This window comes from Geotrypetes seraphini, chromosome 6 (assembly GCF_902459505.1).
Source record: "Geotrypetes seraphini chromosome 6, aGeoSer1.1, whole genome shotgun sequence".
In the NCBI taxonomy this organism is placed as follows: Eukaryota; Metazoa; Chordata; class Amphibia; order Gymnophiona; family Dermophiidae; genus Geotrypetes; species Geotrypetes seraphini.
Genome location: NC_047089.1, coordinates 40340777 through 40358780, shown reverse-complemented (window position 1 = coordinate 40358780; position 18004 = coordinate 40340777). Strand labels below are relative to the sequence as shown.

The 18004-nt window shown below is 46.3% G+C and overlaps 1 protein-coding gene across 6 annotated transcripts in view; it reads right to left on the bottom strand.

Annotated features, from left to right (window-relative positions):
• The window catches only part of RNF17 (ring finger protein 17), a 510797-nt gene that overhangs the window by 57365 nt on the left and 435428 nt on the right, over positions 1-18004 (bottom strand). For all 6 annotated transcript variants that reach the window (XM_033948471.1, XM_033948470.1, XM_033948472.1 and 3 more), the window contains one exon: positions 2439-2552. In XM_033948471.1, the coding sequence (XP_033804362.1) occupies positions 2439-2552 (114 nt within the window). The remainder of the gene's footprint in view (positions 1-2438; positions 2553-18004) is intronic.

Here is an 18004-nt window from a genome sequence, read left to right as displayed (position 1 = left end):
ATTGTCCCATGGAAGAGCTCGAGTATGGACGAGAGCACCTGAACGAAAATTAGGACGCCCTAAACCCATGGAAAAGTGGGATCTATAACACAGGCAGTGATTTGGGCATGCGATCCTGCACAGTGGCCATAAGGTCATCCAGACCCTGGAAGAGCAGCAGCCATCCCTTAAAGGGCAACCTGCTCACAGTCGCTTTAGAATTGCCAGACCACTGCTGGATCCAGAGCATTCTGCGAGTCGAAACGGAATAGGTGGAAAGCTTAAAGCCTTTCAAAATGTCATAAAAGGCATCAGCCATATAATCTACTCCCGAGATTATAAAATCCAAGTTACGAAGCATTTCAGGATCATGGCATACCTTGGAAAGACATGCCCAAGCCACGAAGAGGCAGATGATGCATGAACACCAGTGGCCGCCAAATCAAACAGGCGCTTAAGGACAAAATCCACACTGGGGAGAGAAATGCGCTTGGTGACCTGTGTCACTGAGAAATCTACCTTCAGGGAAGCAAAGTGCTTGTTAAAGGCATCTGCCAGGGAATAAAGCCACTCCACGGTGTGATCACAGCGCAAGGGACCCTCAGTACTTTCTTCAATGTCTATATGAATCCAAATGAGGTCAGCATGATCAGGAAAGGAAAAGAGGTGGATTATGGCCTCTGGCTCTCATGAGGGAACATTCTGTCATGACAGGCAGCTCAGACTGCAGCTTTAATGCCTGTAGAGATTCAGAGATCAAATCCACAATAAGCACATGCTTGAAAAATCTGTGCAGAGTGGGATCCTCCCCCAAATCAGGGGCTCCGCAGTGATCTGGATCCTGGAGAACCACCAGATCTGCCACAGCTGCCGCGGTGCTCTCCTGTGAAAGCAGAGGTATGGAAAGCAAATCTGGTGCAACTGTGGGCACTATCTGCATACCTGCCGGCATCCCCTAGAGGAGGCAAAATACCCTGGACCACAGTCACAGGGGTCCCTTTGCCTGAAACGGAGGCTGGCGGAAGGGAGACAAGCAGAAACTCTCCTCCCCCCCCCCCCCCCAGTTATGTCTGATAAAGCATATCAACAAAAGCTGGGGGAAACCCATTTTCCATGGTGGGAGCCGACCCCTGCACTCCAATTGGGGACTGTTAGGAGGATTTACCAGGTTTATCCTCCAAGACAAACTAGCATTGCCTGTGTACTCCCTAGGGCCCTCCCTGACACCATTTTCACAGGAGTCGGGTCAGAAGGCACCTAGAAAGCCCTCCATGGCGGTCAAAAGAACCAAATCCGGGCAAGTTTCTCACCTCTCGGACTGCAGCAAATGTGGAATACAGCTGCATATCCGATAGCTATCCACCGCAAATGAGGCATGAATCCATGACAACCTGCCCTGGGGAGGTCATCTATATGGTTTTCTTTCAAAACAAGTATAAAAAATAACTTTAAAATCAAATCTGGAAAAATCCAAGATGGTCACCGCAGGCCTATTTTGACTAAAAATAGCCCAGGAAAGCCAGCTTTCAAGGGAACAATCCCTGAGCTCAGATCTGATATGCAGGCTGTCCAGAAGGCCTACTGACAAGCAGGGAACCCTCCAGAAACAGACTTTTCCCAAAGGTCTGCGATCTCCTGCAGTCAAAGCTATCCCCGAAAGGGAACCTCCGCAGCACAAGGGTGAAAATTGCAAACACAAAGACCGAAATTACACAAAATAAAACATGTGCAGGAAAGACAAGCTTCTACAGTCTGGCTTGTAGGAAGAAAGAATGTTTACAGAACCAGTGACAGTGATGAGGTATGAGGGGGAGGTGTTTAAGTCTCTGAAATTTGAGGTTTCCTACAAAGTCCTGGCGAGTAAATGGAAATAACCCACTGGTCCCAGAATAAAGTGGGATTGTACAAGAAATGTATGCTTGTACAACAGTCTGGCAATTAAGAGGATTCAATCAATCCTTTCAAAGGTCGTAATGATTTCAACTTCAAAAATACCTTCTGAATAACCAATTTGAGATGTGGTTTCATTGACAGTGAAGAATCAAGTAGTACTCCCAAATATTTCAGTTCTCCTAAAATGAGGATTTCAGTATTCCCATAAGAAAAAGTCACAGGAAATTAAAGATTTGATCTGCCAGAGAGGAATAAAATCTGAGTTTAGGATGGATTCAAATGTAATTCTTTTGGACTTTGGATATTTATGATTATATTTGATAGAAATACAAGCAAAAAACTGAAAATTATAATCGGACATATTCATAGCATAAAGCAAATAATGTATCACTGCATTTTACCCTCTAAAAGCATGATGAATCCTTATTACAAATCATCAGAAATCATGGATTTAACAGCACCGAGTGTATGCTCTGCAACAGGGAAACTGCCACTTGCTATTCAATTTTGGAGGTATATTTTTAGAACAGCCAGAATAGCAGTAGTTATTAAAATTAATTACTTACTGTTGTGCTTTTATGGGAATCTTCAGTTACACAGTGTTTGTGTTGCTCCATAAAATCAGAAACAGAGAAGTTATCACAATAGATACTAACAGACAAAGGATGCTGTAGAAATGCCTAGGAAAATTCAAAATGGCACAATATAGGCATCAGACTTAACAAATTTAACACTTTAATTATCAAACCTATGAAACTTACATTCATTATAACGTTTGTTGTACAAAATGAGATTATCAGAAAACCTGCTTTATTATCTAGTTTCTATTTAGTTGGTGAACAGCTGCTGAATATTAGGATTTCCTGAATATTTGCTGTTGTGAAAATGGATATTCAGTAACTATTCAATTAATTTCTGAACAGTCAAACAGCTATTCAGAAGAGCTCAATAATATATACCTTATATACTTGAATATAAACTGGGATTTTTTTGGCCCCAAAATGGGGGTCCTAGTTTATATTTGAGCCAAAGCCCCCTCTCAGAATTTTTCAGTCCACCTTCATCGCCGACGCCAGGCTCGGCCCCCCTCCTCCCTGCCCTATCCTCATACCTCTGCCTATCTCTGGTGGAGGTGCAGCAGGCAGGAGTACGCTTTCTGAACTCCTGTCCCACTGCTAACTGGCTACCGCAGATCAAATTTCTTCAGCCGCTGAGCATAAGCAGGAGTGCGATTTGGCGCTCCTGCTTGGCACTGGGCTTCCTTACTGGCTCCCGCAAATTCTTATGAGAATTCACGGGAGTTTCCAAGTTTATTAATTTCTTGATATACCACCAATCAAACCATCTAGACGGTTTACAATAAATAAAATACATTAAAAAACAAATATTAAAAAGGGAATTAAAAAGGAAAAAAAACTCATCACATAATTTAGTGAGGGGGGAAGTGACAAGACATAAGAATGAAAATAAAGGGGTGGAAGGTATAAGAGGTGGTAAAAATACATCGAGAAAAAAAAACCAACTAAAAAAAAAAAGGAAGAGGGAGGGTAGAACATTAGGACTAGTTCACCTCAAGCAAGGCGTTTAGTGTTGTGAACCTGAAATGAAAATTATTTCTGGGAAAGCAGACAGAATCCTAGGTTAGGTATCGTAGGCGTCATTGAATAAGAAAGTTTTGAGCCAGTAAGGAAGCCGCTCAGCACCAAATCACGCTCCTGCTCGTGCCGCTCAGTGGCCGAAGAAACTCGATCTGTGGCAACCGGTTAGCAGTGGGACAGGCGTTCGGAAAGCTTGCTCCTGCCCGCTGCACTTCCACCAGGGATCGGGATAGGACAGGGATGGGGACAGAGGGTAGAGCCTGGGAGAGCGGGTGCAGAGTTTGACAGAGGAAAGGAAGAAAGGGTGCTGGGTACAGAGCCTGACAGCGGAGGGAAGGATGAAAGGAAGAGTGCTAGGTGCAGAGCCTGACAGGGGAGGGAGGGAAGGGGGCTGGGTGCAAAGCTTGGCAGGGAGGGGGCTGGGTGCAGAGCCTGACAGGGCACTTGAATATTAAGCTGCCCGACTTATATTCGAGTCAAACATTTTTCCTCATTTTTGGGGGAAAAGGAGGTCTCGACTTATATTCGTATCAACATATTTGAGTGTATATATACCGTATTTTCACTCATATACCGCGCACCCGTGTAAAACGCGCACATGGGTATAGCACGCGGGGAACACAAATTTACAACTGTTTTTTTTTACATAGTTCCCCCCCCCCCCCGACGTCCGATTCACCCCGCAGGACCGCTCGTACCCCCACCCCGAAGGACCGCTCGCACTCGCACCCCGAAGGACCGCTTGCACCCCCACAGCCTTCCACCCCCCCCCATCATGGAGAAGCTCCTACCGTTGTCCTGCTGCTTCCTCTGCCGGCGGTCCCGGCCCTTCTGTGAGCCCTGCGTCTGCTGCTTCCTCTTCCGGCAGTCCCGGCCCTTCTGTGAGCCCTGCACCTGCGCTGCTTCCTCTTCCGGCGGTCCCGCCCTTTCTCTGACGTCAAAGAAAGGGCGGGAACGCCGGAAGAGGAAGCAGCAGACGCAGGGCTCACAGAAGGGCTGGGACCGCCGGAAGAGGAAGGGGTGGAAGGCTGTGGGGGTGCAAGCGGTCCTTCGGGGTGCGAGTGCGAGCGGTCCTTCGGGGTGGGGGTGCGAGCGGTCCTGCGGGGTGAATCGGACGTCGGGGGGGGGGGGGGAACTATGTAAAAAAAACAGTTGTAAAACGCGCTCACGCGTATAACGCGCATGGTTATGCGCGGTTTGTAAAATCGTGTATAATGCGCGCGTTATATGCGTGAAAATACGGTAGTACACAGGAGGCAGAGTTAACCTATTACGGACCATCATCAGGCTTTAACTCCAGCAAGACAGTCATTCAGCTAGAAATGCAGCTTTAATTTGGCTCTTAACCAAACAGATATACTCATGCTCACAGCAGGAATAAATCTTGGGAGACTCCAATACAGTTATATACATCTCCCATTATCAGCTCCAAATATTTTCTGTAGAAAGTACACAATTTTTAGAGATATAATGTGGTCTTTATATGCCAAAACTCCCTGGAAACAAGTTCAAAGCAGATTACAAAGCTTACCAAGTAAAACAAGAAAAGACAAAAATTAACCCAATACAAATTTTGCAAAAAAATAAATTTTTAGCTCCTCTAAAAGTTAAGAAATAAAGTAGCCTTTTCAGTGCTGGTGGTAAAGTACACTAAATATGAACTGTCTGATAAAGATTTTTCCAATTTATTTTATTATATTCAGGAAACAGGGGGAGAAAACAATCTAACAAATTCCAACAACCCTACCAAGGAAGATGGGTACAGCTCACTCAACACCTGTTACAGACTGAAAGAAGACTAACAGGAATAGGGGAAGGTCTCTCTTATGTACTATTCCACAGTTTTGTTTCGGTCTCCACCTGCTGGTCATGATGAGATATACAGTGGTGCCTCACACAACGAACTTAATTCGTTCCAGGAGCAAGTTTGTTATGCGAAAAGTTCGTTGTGTGAAACGCGTTTTCCCATAAGAATACATGTAAAACAAAATAATTCGTTCTGCAGCCCTGTTTTCCCATAAGAATACATGTAAAACAAAATAATTCGTTCTGCAGCCCTACCCGCCCGATCGCAGCGTTCCGCCATTTCCCTCCCTCCACCTCACCTTATATGCAGAGTTTGCCAGCTTTCTTTTTCACCCAGCCGCACGCTTTCAAAAAGCTGTGCACGCGCAGCTGCTGGAGTTGATCAATGTTCTCCTCTCCTGCAACTTCCTGTTTCCGGTTGCGTCAGAGGAGAAGATTGAACAACAGAGCATCTGCGCATGTGCTGCTCTTTGAAAGTGTGTGGCTGGCCGAAAAAGAAAGCCGGAAAACTCGGCATCTAAGGTGAGGTGGAGGGAGATGATGGAACACTGCATTCAGACAGGAGGGTGCTGCTGTTCCCGGCTCACATTAGGAAGCGGCGAGAGTAGTTCCGCCCCCCCGGGCCCCTCGGGCGACTTCGTTGTGTGAAACGAAGTCCGTTGTACGAATCAAGACAAGAAGTTCGTTGTGCACAGCGTTCGCTGTGCGAGGCGTCCGTTATGCGAGGCACCACTGTATACCCACTTGTAAGATTTAACCTCTGTGTTGCTGAAAGAAAGGATAGTGAACTTCCTAGAATCTAATAAGTTACAGGATCCGAGGCAACATGGCTTTACTAAAGGTAAATGGTGCCAAACGTACCTGATTGAATTTTTTGATTGGGTGACCAGACAGCTGGATTGAGGACATCTGCTAGATACCCAGAGCAGCTTAGTGATGTCAGGATGTGAAGGGAAGAATGTGGTCAGAGCAATGGAACCACTCATAACTGAGCATTGTGAAGTGAAGGCTTATGGGGATTCCAATTTTAATTCCTGTAGTGAATCTGCAATATTGCATGGAGTGCGGTAGCCTTAAATAGGTGCTGCACAGTAGGGTCATCCCCCTAGTCAAGGGCGATCACCACCTCCTGACTACTGGGCTCATATTGAGAGCCAGACTCTACCAGGGAGGATGCAGCTCTCTGGGACAATAGTGGCATAGAATCAGATCCCCAAACATCTCAGTTGATCTTTGACTGAATATCCTAGTCCTGTACAGCATCTGTTTCTGATCGGGGAGTGACCTGAGGGAACATTCTCATATGCGCAATCATCGACACGCTTAAAGCAGATGCTGGAGGACCCTGGCAATATAAATAGGCATTCCACATCAGGCTCACAAAATCCAGGGTAAAGCCCTGCAATGGAAGCCCAAAATCCCTTGCAGAGGCTCCCTGTATGTGAACTGTGAAAGATGGATCCGCAACCAAAGCTTGTAACTCACTGACTCTTCGAGCAGACGTGAGGGCAATCAGGAAAACTACTTTCCAAGTAAGGTACTTGAGATGAGCCTTATCAATTGGTTCAAATGGAGGCTTCATCAATTGAACCAAGACAACATTGAGATCCCAGACCACTGGGGATGGTTTGAGTGGTGGATGAACATTAAAAAGTCCTTTCATAAAATGGGAAACCACAGGATGTGCAGACAGAGGCTTCCCATCAAAAGGCTGATGAAAAGTAGCAATCGCACTGAGATGGACTCGGATAGATGTAGACTGGAGTCCAGATTGCGATAAGTGAAGTAAATAATCCAAAACAGAAGCCAAGGAGATAGCTATTGGCTCCATATGGCGAGTGTTAATACTAACATTTTATTTGTATATTTTATTAGTATATGTTTTTATTGCTGTACATCGCCTAGCAATTTGAATAGGCGATTCATCAAGAACAAATAAACTTGAACTTGAACACCAAGCAGAAAATCTAGTCCATTTCTGGCCGTAACACTGCCTAGTGGACGGCTTTCTGGAAGCTACCAAAATATCCTGTACAGACAGAGAACTGTAGAGAGTCTGTTAGGTTGAAAGGTACCAAGCTGTTAAGTGTAGAGACTGCAGGTTGGGATGTAGCAAGGACCCTCGACTCTGAGTAAGCTGAGAGGGAAAAACTGGTAGAAGCAGAGGCTCCCTGGTGCTGAGTTGAAGTAGAAGGGAGTACCAAGGTTGTCTGGGCCACCGAGGAGCTATCAGAATCATGGTGGCATATTCTGTCTTGAGTTTGACAAGAGTCTTGAGAATCAGAGGGAATGAAGGGAAGGCATAGAGAAACTGACCCGTCCAATCCAGGAGGTAAGCATCTGACTTGAGTTACTGGGGAGAGTATATTCGAGAGCAGAACTGAGGCAGCTTGTTGTTGAGGGGGGAGGCAAAGAGGTCTTTTTGAGGAGTCCCCCACTGAGCAAACACCTTACGTGGAGGCGAGGAATTGAGTGTCCATTCGTGTCGTTGTAGAAGACGACTCAATTTGTCCGCCAGACAGTTGTGCTGATCTTTGAATGTAGACAGCTCTGAGAAAGATGTTGTGATGGATTGCCCAATCCCACAGCTTCACGGCATCCTTCCCTCCCTAATCCCACTTTCCTTCAACTCCTTGTGCCCTGACTCCACCAGGACCGCCCATAAATTAAAACTATCCTTCCCCTCCCTACATGGTATTCTCCACGCAGGTAAACTGGGAAAATCACTTCTATTCAAAATCACAGGTCTCTGGAATGACCTTACCATCCCGCTGCGGAACCTGAGTTCCCTCCATTTATTCCGCAAGCAACTAAAAACCTGGCTCTTCTCTAACATGTAATTTCTTTTTCCCTTACTTTTCCACTCAACTTATAAACTTATGTAAACCTTTTCCTACCCTTTCTCATTTTTAAGTTCTTGTAAACCGTGCCGAGCTCTACTTCCGTGGAGATGATGCGGTATATAAACTTAAGGTTTAGTTTAGTTAGTTTAGTTTAGAGCTTCTTGACAAAGGGAGTGAGATCCCGTACGTCCCTGTTTGTTGACATAGTACATGGCGATTTGGTTGTCCGTCCGGACAAGGACTACCTGATCGTGAAGAAGGTGTTGAAAAGCTTTGAAAATCGCTCTGAGTTCCAACAGATTGATGTGACAAAGACGGTCCGCAAGAGACCAATGACCTTGGATACGGAGATCGTCTAGATTGGCTACCCATGCGTAGGTTGACGAGTCTGTTGTGAGAACCTTCTGATGAGGGAGAGTGTGGAAGAGCAAACCTCTAGAAAGATTGGAAGAGAGCATCCACCCGTGGAGAGACTGCTTCAACAAAGGAGTTACTGTAATTTGTTGAGAAAGTGGATCAGTAGCTTGTTGCCACTGAGATGCCAGGGTCCACTGAGGTATGCGAAGGTGAAGTCTGGCAAAAGGTGTCACGTGAACTGTAGAAGCCATGTGACCGAGCAGAACCATCATTTGTCTTGCTGAAATTGATGCGAGATGAGACACTTGATGGCAAAGGCGAGTGAAGGTATTCCGATATGGTGGAGGTAGAAACGCTCCGAGTTGGACAGTGTCCAGAGTGGCCCCAATGAACTGAAGAGGTTGAGATGGGGGTCAACTGGGATTTTGGAAAGTTGACTTCAAACACCAGACATTAGAAGAACATAATAGCCTGTTGGGTCGCTGCAATAACCCCTTGTTGAGAGGGGCCTTTGATAAGCCAGTTGTCGAGGTATGGAAGAAGTTGAAGACCCTGGGCACAGAGGGCTGCAGCCACCACTACCAGACACTTCGTGAAGACTCTGGTGGGTGAGGTGAGTCCGAAAGGAAGAACTCTGTATTGTAGGTGAAGATTCCCCACCTGGAATCGAAGATATTTGCGAGAAGCTGGATGAATCGGGAGATGAGTGTAAGCCTCTTTGAGATCCAGAGAGCATAGCCAATCTCCCTGATCCATCAGGGAATATAACGTTGGTAAAGAAAGCATCCGAAACTTCTCTTTGACTAGAAATTTGTTGAAGGCTCTGAGGTCCAGAATGGGTCGCAAATCCCCCGTCTTCTTTGGGACCACAAAATAATGGGAATAAAAGCCCTTGTCCCGTTGGTTTAAGGGAACTTCCTCGACAGCTCGAAGGCGAAGAAGAGCCTGAGCTTCCTGAAGAAGTGGAAGTTGTGCAAATTTGAAGGACACTCTCTTGGAGGGTGATCTGGAGGCACTTGAAGAAAGTGAAGTGAGTATCACTCCTAAAGGATGTGAGAACCCAGAGATCTGAGGTGATCATTTCCCACTGGTGATAAAAATGGTGAAGATGACCTCCTATTGGTAGAAGAGAAGTCTGATGAAGGGAGGTTGGTATGCTCAGACTGTGAATATCAAAAAGACTGAGCTGGTTTAGCCGCAGCAGGAGTCTGAGCTTTCTGCTGTCGTTGCTGCTGTGGAGGCCTTCTAGGTGGAGGCCTGGAGAAAGCTGGCGTCATTTTTTTGAGGATAATGACGTGGTGGTTGTTTGTATGGCCGAGCAGGAGTCTTAGGCTTCGGCCGAATCAAGGAAGCAAAAGAGTACTCATGTTCAGAGAAACGCTTTGTAGCAGCTTCAATAGAATCATCAAAAAGTTCATTTCTCTGGCAAGTTTCTTTTTTTTTTTTTTTAAAGAAAAGAAAGATTAAAAGAAACGCGAACACAGCGACTAACAAAAATAAGAAAGCCATGGTGAGAGAAGGCAATGAAGGCTGCAGAGCTGAAGTGAAGAGGACTTCTCGGCTCCGCGGAAAACTGAACTGAGGTATTTCACAGGAGACGCGCGCCCTAACTCGGGCGGGAAGGCACTCACGCATGTGCAGTGCAGCACTCGTAAGCTCTTACATAGATCTTCAAGCAAGTCTGCTTTCGAGGCTGTCCGCTGCGGGGCTCCGTCGGTGACGTCACCCACTGTTGAGAATATGCTGCCTGCTTGTCCTGGGATAATCGCTCTTTCTGCCTTCAGTGGCACTTGATGCAGGCAGTGGTTCACATGCTGCATGTAGCTGACCAGGAAACTTTCTCTCTGACGTCAAGAGAGAAGGCTTGTAGGTCCAGCTACGTGCAGCGTGTGAACCACTGCCTGCAACAAGTGCCGCTGAAGGCAGATGGAGCGAGTGTGGTGCAAACAAGTATGGGGACATTATCTTTCTGGGACAAAGGGAAAAAGGAGGGGGGAAGCGTTGGGCCACTGGAGGGGTGCAATTTTGAGACAAAGGCTGTAAGGCAGGGAGGGGAGCATGAGCTCGACACAGAAAAAGGAGGGAAGGGGCATGAATATGGGGAAGAAGGAAAGGGGCTCTAGCTTGGGACATAGGAGGGAGGGAATAGAAAGGGAGAATTGTTGAGCATGAGTGTGCGAGTGAGAGGAAAAGAAATGGTGCATATGGAGAAAAGAAGAAAGGACAATTGGGCAGAGAGAGAGGATTGAGGTAGAGAAGCATGGGGAAGAGAAGGATGAGAGGAAGAAATGTTGGATATGGTGGTGGAGAGGGAACAAAGGGACAGATTGAAGGGGATGCAAGGAGAGGAATGTTGGACATAGTGATGGAGGGAGAGATGTGGCATTATGCTGGATAGGAGTGATAGGAAAAATGGGCATGGGGCTGGTGGGCTGTGGTAAAAAATGCTGCACATGATCCAGGAGATGAGGGAGAAATATTGGATGTGGCAGTAGAGGGGGATGGGAGAGAAGCTTGGATCTCTCATGACAGATAGACAGAGAGCGAGAGAGAGAGCCATGTTGGCAATGGGGGTGGAGGAGAGAGGAAGAAAAGTTGGACTCATGGAGGGACAAAGAGAGATGTTGGTTGGGGAAGGAAATGAGGTCCAGAGGAGAAGCAGCGTGCAGGAGTCAAAATCATTTTTTCTACCTTTGTTGTCTGGTGATTTCACAAGTCTCTGGTTGTACGTCCTTCTGACTGTGCATCCAATATTTCTTTCTATTTTCAATTTAGTGATATCTATATTTTGCACTATATTTGTCTATTTTTCTATAGTTGTTACTGAGGTGACATTGCATATTGTGACCATCCAGGCGTTATCCCCGCCAAAGTCCCAGTTAGAGCTCAGGGCCAGGTTCAAAAGAAAATCAGGAAAGGAATTGGCAAGTTGCATTCCATTTCTAATTCTGATCATTTTCCTGTTGACCACCAGAGGGAGCTGGAGCTTTCTGATAGTGAGGTGGGTGAGCTGTATCCAAGTCACCACTGGGGGAGCCCAAGGGTCTCATTGAACACTGCTGACTCAGCCAGGGTAGGGCGTGTCCCTAGAGTATTTAAGCCAGTAGTGGAGAACAGACAAGCAGACCGGCTAGGGAGAAGGTTTAGGCCTTGTCTCCCGGAGGAACTCCCTGGGTCAAGCAGGTGCACTAAGCCACACCGATGGAAGTGGAGGAGACTGGACAAGCTGAGGAGCTGTCTTTGTTGGATGCTGAACTGCCCATGGAATGCCAAGAGAGTTTTCCTGAATGCGATACCAACTTTCCTGAGGCCATGCAGGTGGACCTGATTTCTAGCTGCAAACAGTGAGTTTTGGTTTGCAAGTGACTGTTTGCCTGTTTTGGACTATTTTGTTTTTCTGTAAAGCTAGGAGTGTCATTTTGGGGAGAGGTTTTGTTGTCACCTTGGGTGGGAGTTTGAAAGCCATTCCTGAGGCTTTAATTTGCAAAACCTCCTTTCCTGGCAGTGGTATAAATCTGCCAGAGGCTTTATTTATTTTTAAACACTGTGAATTGCTGGAACAAGTGCACTGAACTGTATTTTGGTAAATTGAACAAGCTGCTTGGGAGTAGACTTGTGCTGGCTCTGAGGAGAGCTGAAAACTCAGCTGCCATTTTGGCTTTATTTTGTGCTGCATTATTTTTCCTGACTTTTGCATTTTTGCTTTGCTGGTGTTTTGCCTACTGACATTTGCATCTTTATTTATGAACTCCTTACCTTTATGTTTGGATCAGTAAAGCTGAACTATGTTCATATAAACCTCGTTTGTGTGACTTTGATTTTGGTTCCTGCCTTGTCAGTCCAGTCCTGCAGGGTGACTCCATCCCGGGTCACACGCTGGTGTAATTTATCTAAGTAACCTGTTGGAGCGCTGTGGTGTCCCGCTCTGACCACAGTGGGGTTACAATATTTAAACTCATTTGCCTTGACCTCTTTGAACCCTCCACCCCGAATATAAATGATATAAGATTTTCTCTGCTTAGTGTGCTTTGTGTTTTTCCATTATGTATTAAATAAGATTATATTGTGTTTATATGAAAAGTGGATAGAAGAAATTGCATTACAATTAGTACCATTATTATGGGGTAGGGTCCGGGACGGAGTTTGGGCGAGTCTGGGGTAGAGCTTGGGCGGGGGTACTCTGTTGATATTTGTTAGACTTATGACTCCTTTTACTAAGCTGCGATAGGACTTTAATGCACGAAATAGCGCGCTCTACAATGCTACGCGTGCAAGATGCTGACACCAGCATTGAGCTGGCGCTAGTTCTAGCCGCATAGCGCGGGGTTAGTGCGCGCTAATCTGCTGCGTGCACTAAAAATGCTAGTGCACCTTAGTAAAAGGAGCCCTTAAAAGGTACTTGGCTTGAAGACGTTGAGAAACACTGGAGATAGATAACCCTAGCGTTCAGGCCTACTAGACATTGTGACCAGCCAGACCTTTCCCCAGTTCAGATTCCAGTTAAGTCAGAGAAGAAGAGAGTAATAAAGAAAACCCGGGGAGGAATTGGAAAAGGACAGGCTGGGTTTGAGCTGAATAATTCCAGTAACCACCAGGGGAGCCCAAGAGGTCCTTGGATCTCAGCCAGATCTGAGCAAGCAGGGCGTTGCCCTTGGGAATATAAGCCTGGCCCAGTCAGTAAGAAAACAGGCCAGCTAGGGAGGAAGTTTGGGTCTTTCCTCCCTAAAAACCCTGGGGAACCGGACAGGGACAACAAACCCCAACCGATGGAGCTAGATAATTGTGCACAGCCTGAAGAGGTGACTTCCTTACAGGAACCTATGGATTTTCAGGAGGCTTGTGCTAGTGTGAATGACTATCAGCCTGAACCAATGCAAGTGAATTGGAATGTAAGCCACAAGCAGTGAGTGTTTTGTTTTTCTTTACTGTTTGTAGGCTGAGAAGCTGGCTTTTGAATATTGTTTTGGGGTGAAAGCTGAGAGAGAATGAGGGAGAGGTTTTTGCTGATATCTGGGTGGGAATTTGAAGCCTGAAGGAAGGCCCAAACTTGTGCAGAACCTGATATTCTCTCTCCTGTTTCCTGGCAGCCATATTAGGTGATTGCCAGAGGCTTTCCTATTTTTGTTTTGTGATTTGAATGAAAGACTACTATTTTTGTGGACTAAACCAAGTTATTGTTATAAAGCAGACCCATAAGCTCTCTGGAGAGCTGAGGCCTCATTATTGGAAGAGGCTGAAGAACAGTAAAGAAAAGAAAGGTTAATGCTAGTTTGATTAACTGCATCTGCTGTCTGTTTTGCCTTTTTTTTTGGACTTTGAGAAGTTGCTGTTTGCTTTGCTGGTGGTTAATTGAATGCTACCCAGAGTTCTGACTGAAGTTCATAAAGTATTGAAAGCATTCAGCCACATGTTAATGAACTGAGTAAACTGAACTATTTGTATGAACTTATTGAGTGCTGTGACTTTATTTTGGGTTTTGTTTTTTTATATATTACAAAGACCCAGTCCTGCAGGGTGACTCCAGTCCGGGTCACACGCAAGGGTGTTATTTGGTGTAGTCATCAGGACTTCAGTGAAACCCATCTCTGGGTTCACACTGGTGGCCACATTAATTGGTATCAGGAGTGGGATTATTGCACCTCCTGCAGGACACTGTTAAGCACTGCATTTGAAAAAAAAAAAAAAAAAAAAAAAAAAAACGTTTTTCTTTTGGCTTTTTCAATTTTGGACTTGGGGCTAGAGAAGGCATATTTAGCTTCCTGTTTAATTTTGTTTTTTGAACTATGGACTAATTTGTCTGGATTAAAGTATTTGAGCCCCAGAAATCCTAATCATCCACTTGGAGGAGGAGTCCTTAACCGGAAGTGTGGAGGAAGTGCCAAGTACCTCTTGAGAAGACCTGTATGGGGATTCAGTTCAACGGTGGAGGCGGAGAGCACCAGATCGTGGTTCCAGTGCGGCATACGGAGGGTTTCAAAGAAGCCGGACCAGGGTTCCAGCTTCGGATCCAGAAGAACCGGGTTCCAGTAGGACAAGCCGTGCGGAGAGCGACTGGGGGCCAAGGAGGCCCAAGACCCAAAGGCGCAGACTCTCCAGTACTATCGGTAAGAGTACCTAGGCTGGGGGAGCCTGCTAAGGGGAGGAACAAGGGTACCAAGAAGCCACACTTGGGTTCCTTTTCTTTTTGTTTGCCTTTCAGGTCCCGATTATGGAGCAAGCCCAGATACTGGCAGCATTGGCTGGGGAGCGGCAGAGACAAGCTGAAGAACTAAAAGGCCTATTAAGATCAAGTGAGGAGCGGTGGCAAGCCAGCCAGGACACTATGTTACGGCAACACGGCGAGTTAATGGTGACCATGCAGGAGCAGGCCAAGATATTCGCCCAGATCCTACAGCAGACCACTACTCAGCCAATGAGGCCGGAAACTCCAAGTATAGTATCACCCACAATGGTGGGCGTAAATCAATTGACAAACCTTAATTTGTGCAAAATTGGTCCCGGAGATGCCCCGGATGATTTTTTGGCCTCATTTGAGCGGATAGCGGTGGCGGCAGGATGGCCTAGGGAGCAATGGGTGGTGAGGCTGTTACCCTGTTTAGCTGGTGAGTCCCTAGCCGCATTCCAAACCCTGGGCCCTGAACATGCGGACAGCTACCTCACGGTGAAAGCCCATATTTTGGACTATCTGGGGTATACCAACGAGCACTACCGTCAGAGATTTAGGGCCACACAGATGTTACCTTCAGAAAGGCCCAAAGCCCTCCTTCAGCGAATCACTAAGCTAGCGGAGAAGTGGCTATTGCCTTGCTTGAACGATGCAAGGGCCCTTTTTGCTGAGGTATTAAAGGAACAGCTGTTAGAGGCTGTTCCTAAGAATCTAAAATTATGGGTGAAAAGACAGAATTGCAAAACACTGGGGCAGGTCTTAGAGGTTGCCGAGGCCTACATAGACTCCCAGGAACCCGTAGGGGAAGGCTCAGGGGGCATACCGGGGTATTCTCTTAGACAGAGTCCTGGGGATCAAAATAAAAAAAACCCGTTAAAGGATCCTGCTCTGCCCGCACCTAGGCCTATCACACAGGGAAATCAAAGAAAGTGTTATCGGTGCGGGAAGATAGGACATACTCAACGGATGTGTAGAGAGAGAAGGGATTTTGTGATTAAGCGAGTCACTGATAGGGCAGATACGTCGAAGGGCCAGGTCCCGGTATGGGTAGCGGGAAAAAAAATAATGGCCTTACTGGATACAGGGGCGGAACAATCCGTGATTTCACGCCAAATGTGGAAACAAATTGAGTGCCCTCCCTTTAGAAAAGAGGGGTTAAATGAAGTGGCCGTCCGATGTGTGCATGGGGATGCTAGACGATATCCTCTTACTAACATATCGTTAGAACACAATAGGGAGAAATATAAACTTCCAGTGGCGGTTGTGCAGTCATGCCCTTTCCCCGTGATTCTAGGCAGAGATTGGCCCGGATGGGAGAAGAAGGGAAGGCTAGCTAGACCGTGGGGGAATAACTCTCTAACCAAATCTCAATATTCTGCTAAATGTGTGTTGGGAACTCAGGTTAAGGGTGGATGCTATTCCAATAGGGAAGGTTGGAAAAGGAGACAGTCTTCTTTTACATCCGGTAGACCCGGGTGGCGGCCTACACTTAGGTGGGTACCCCTGTCAGAGAAGGCTAAGGTCCCCACACAAGCATACTCAAAAGCAGCAGGCTTTGACATTTATGCGGCCTATGAGCAGATAGTGCCAGCTAAAGGCAGAGCGACATTGAAAACGGATATTCAGGTGGCCCCTCCCCCGGGCTCCTATATAAGAATAGGTCCGCGGTCAGGCCTGGCAGCGGAACACTCTCTTGACGTAGCTGCGGGAATAATTGACCCTGATTATAGGGGAAATGTCGGGGTTTTATTAGTAAACCACGGGAATTCGGATTACCAGGTTCATCCTGGAGAAAAAATTGCCCAGTTGATATGTGAGCGGATCTGGTTTCCTAAGTTGGAACGCTGGGAACACCTAAAAGATACCAGTAGAGGGGAAAAGGGATTTGGATCTTCTGACAGGAGGGTCACGAACAATCCGCAAACATTTGTTCGTGATTCCGCAGGGGAAAACTTACAGGAAGAGTTGCAAGCTATTACCTTAGAACATGACACTAGGAAGCAAGTTACAGAAGAAATGGGGAATTTACGGCAGGAAATAGCTGCTTTGAAAAATGAAGTACAAGTGAGGACTAAGACTCAGGAGGCTCGTTGGAAAGAGGAGTTGGCCACTGTACACGCACAATGGGTAGATGAGGGCATTAAAAGTAATACGAAACGAAGTCAGGATAATAGTGAACTTTTGTCCAAACTAGGTGAGACCCTAAAACAAGAAATATCTGCACAAACACAGCGTCATTCTCACTCAATTGAGGAATCTCTAGATCAGGTAAAATCCCAGTTGAGGGAATTAGAATCTAAGACATCTAATAGTCAAGCTCAGCAACAAGAGTTGCAGTCCCAATTTAAGAAGATTCAAACCTCACATGAACTTTGGGCTACTGAAGGGATGGAACCTGATAGCTTAGCCAAGCAGGGTCGGAATAATAAGAGCCAGTTAGAACAGCAAGCTATCCAGCTAGGCACAGTAGCTGACTCAGTGAAACGTGTGGGTGGTAGTGTGAATAATTTGCAAGAACAAATACAAGAACGAGTGGAGGAAATAGCCCAGGTCCTTACGGCCATCACAGTAAGGGTGGAAGGATTAGAAGGGTCTGAAGCGTGCCAACCACAAGTGGTCAAAAATCCTGAGCCTGCTGTGCTTCACTGGCCAGAGGATTTTGAGAATCTGTGTGCAGATCCCCGACCAGAGGAGAAAAGATTTCGAAATAGGAGACACAAATAAGGCTGACCTATGGAGTTTTTTTTTTTTTGCCCCTTTCTTCACTTACGGGTGCTTATAGGGATAAGCACCATTTAACGGTGGGGGTATGTGACCAGCCAGACCTTTCCCCAGTTCAGATTCCAGTTAAGTCAGAGAAGAAGAGAGTAATAAAGAAAACCCGGGGAGGAATTGGAAAAGGACAGGCTGGGTTTGAGCTGAATAATTCCAGTAACCACCAGGGGAGCCCAAGAGGTCCTTGGATCTCAGCCAGATCTGAGCAAGCAGGGCGTTGCCCTTGGGAATATAAGCCTGGCCCAGTCAGTAAGAAAACAGGCCAGCTAGGGAGGAAGTTTGGGTCTTTCCTCCCTAAAAACCCTGGGGAACCGGACAGGGACAACAAACCCCAACCGATGGAGCTAGATAATTGTGCACAGCCTGAAGAGGTGACTTCCTTACAGGAACCTATGGATTTTCAGGAGGCTTGTGCTAGTGTGAATGACTATCAGCCTGAACCAATGCAAGTGAATTGGAATGTAAGCCACAAGCAGTGAGTGTTTTGTTTTTCTTTACTGTTTGTAGGCTGAGAAGCTGGCTTTTGAATATTGTTTTGGGGTGAAAGCTGAGAGAGAATGAGGGAGAGGTTTTTGCTGATATCTGGG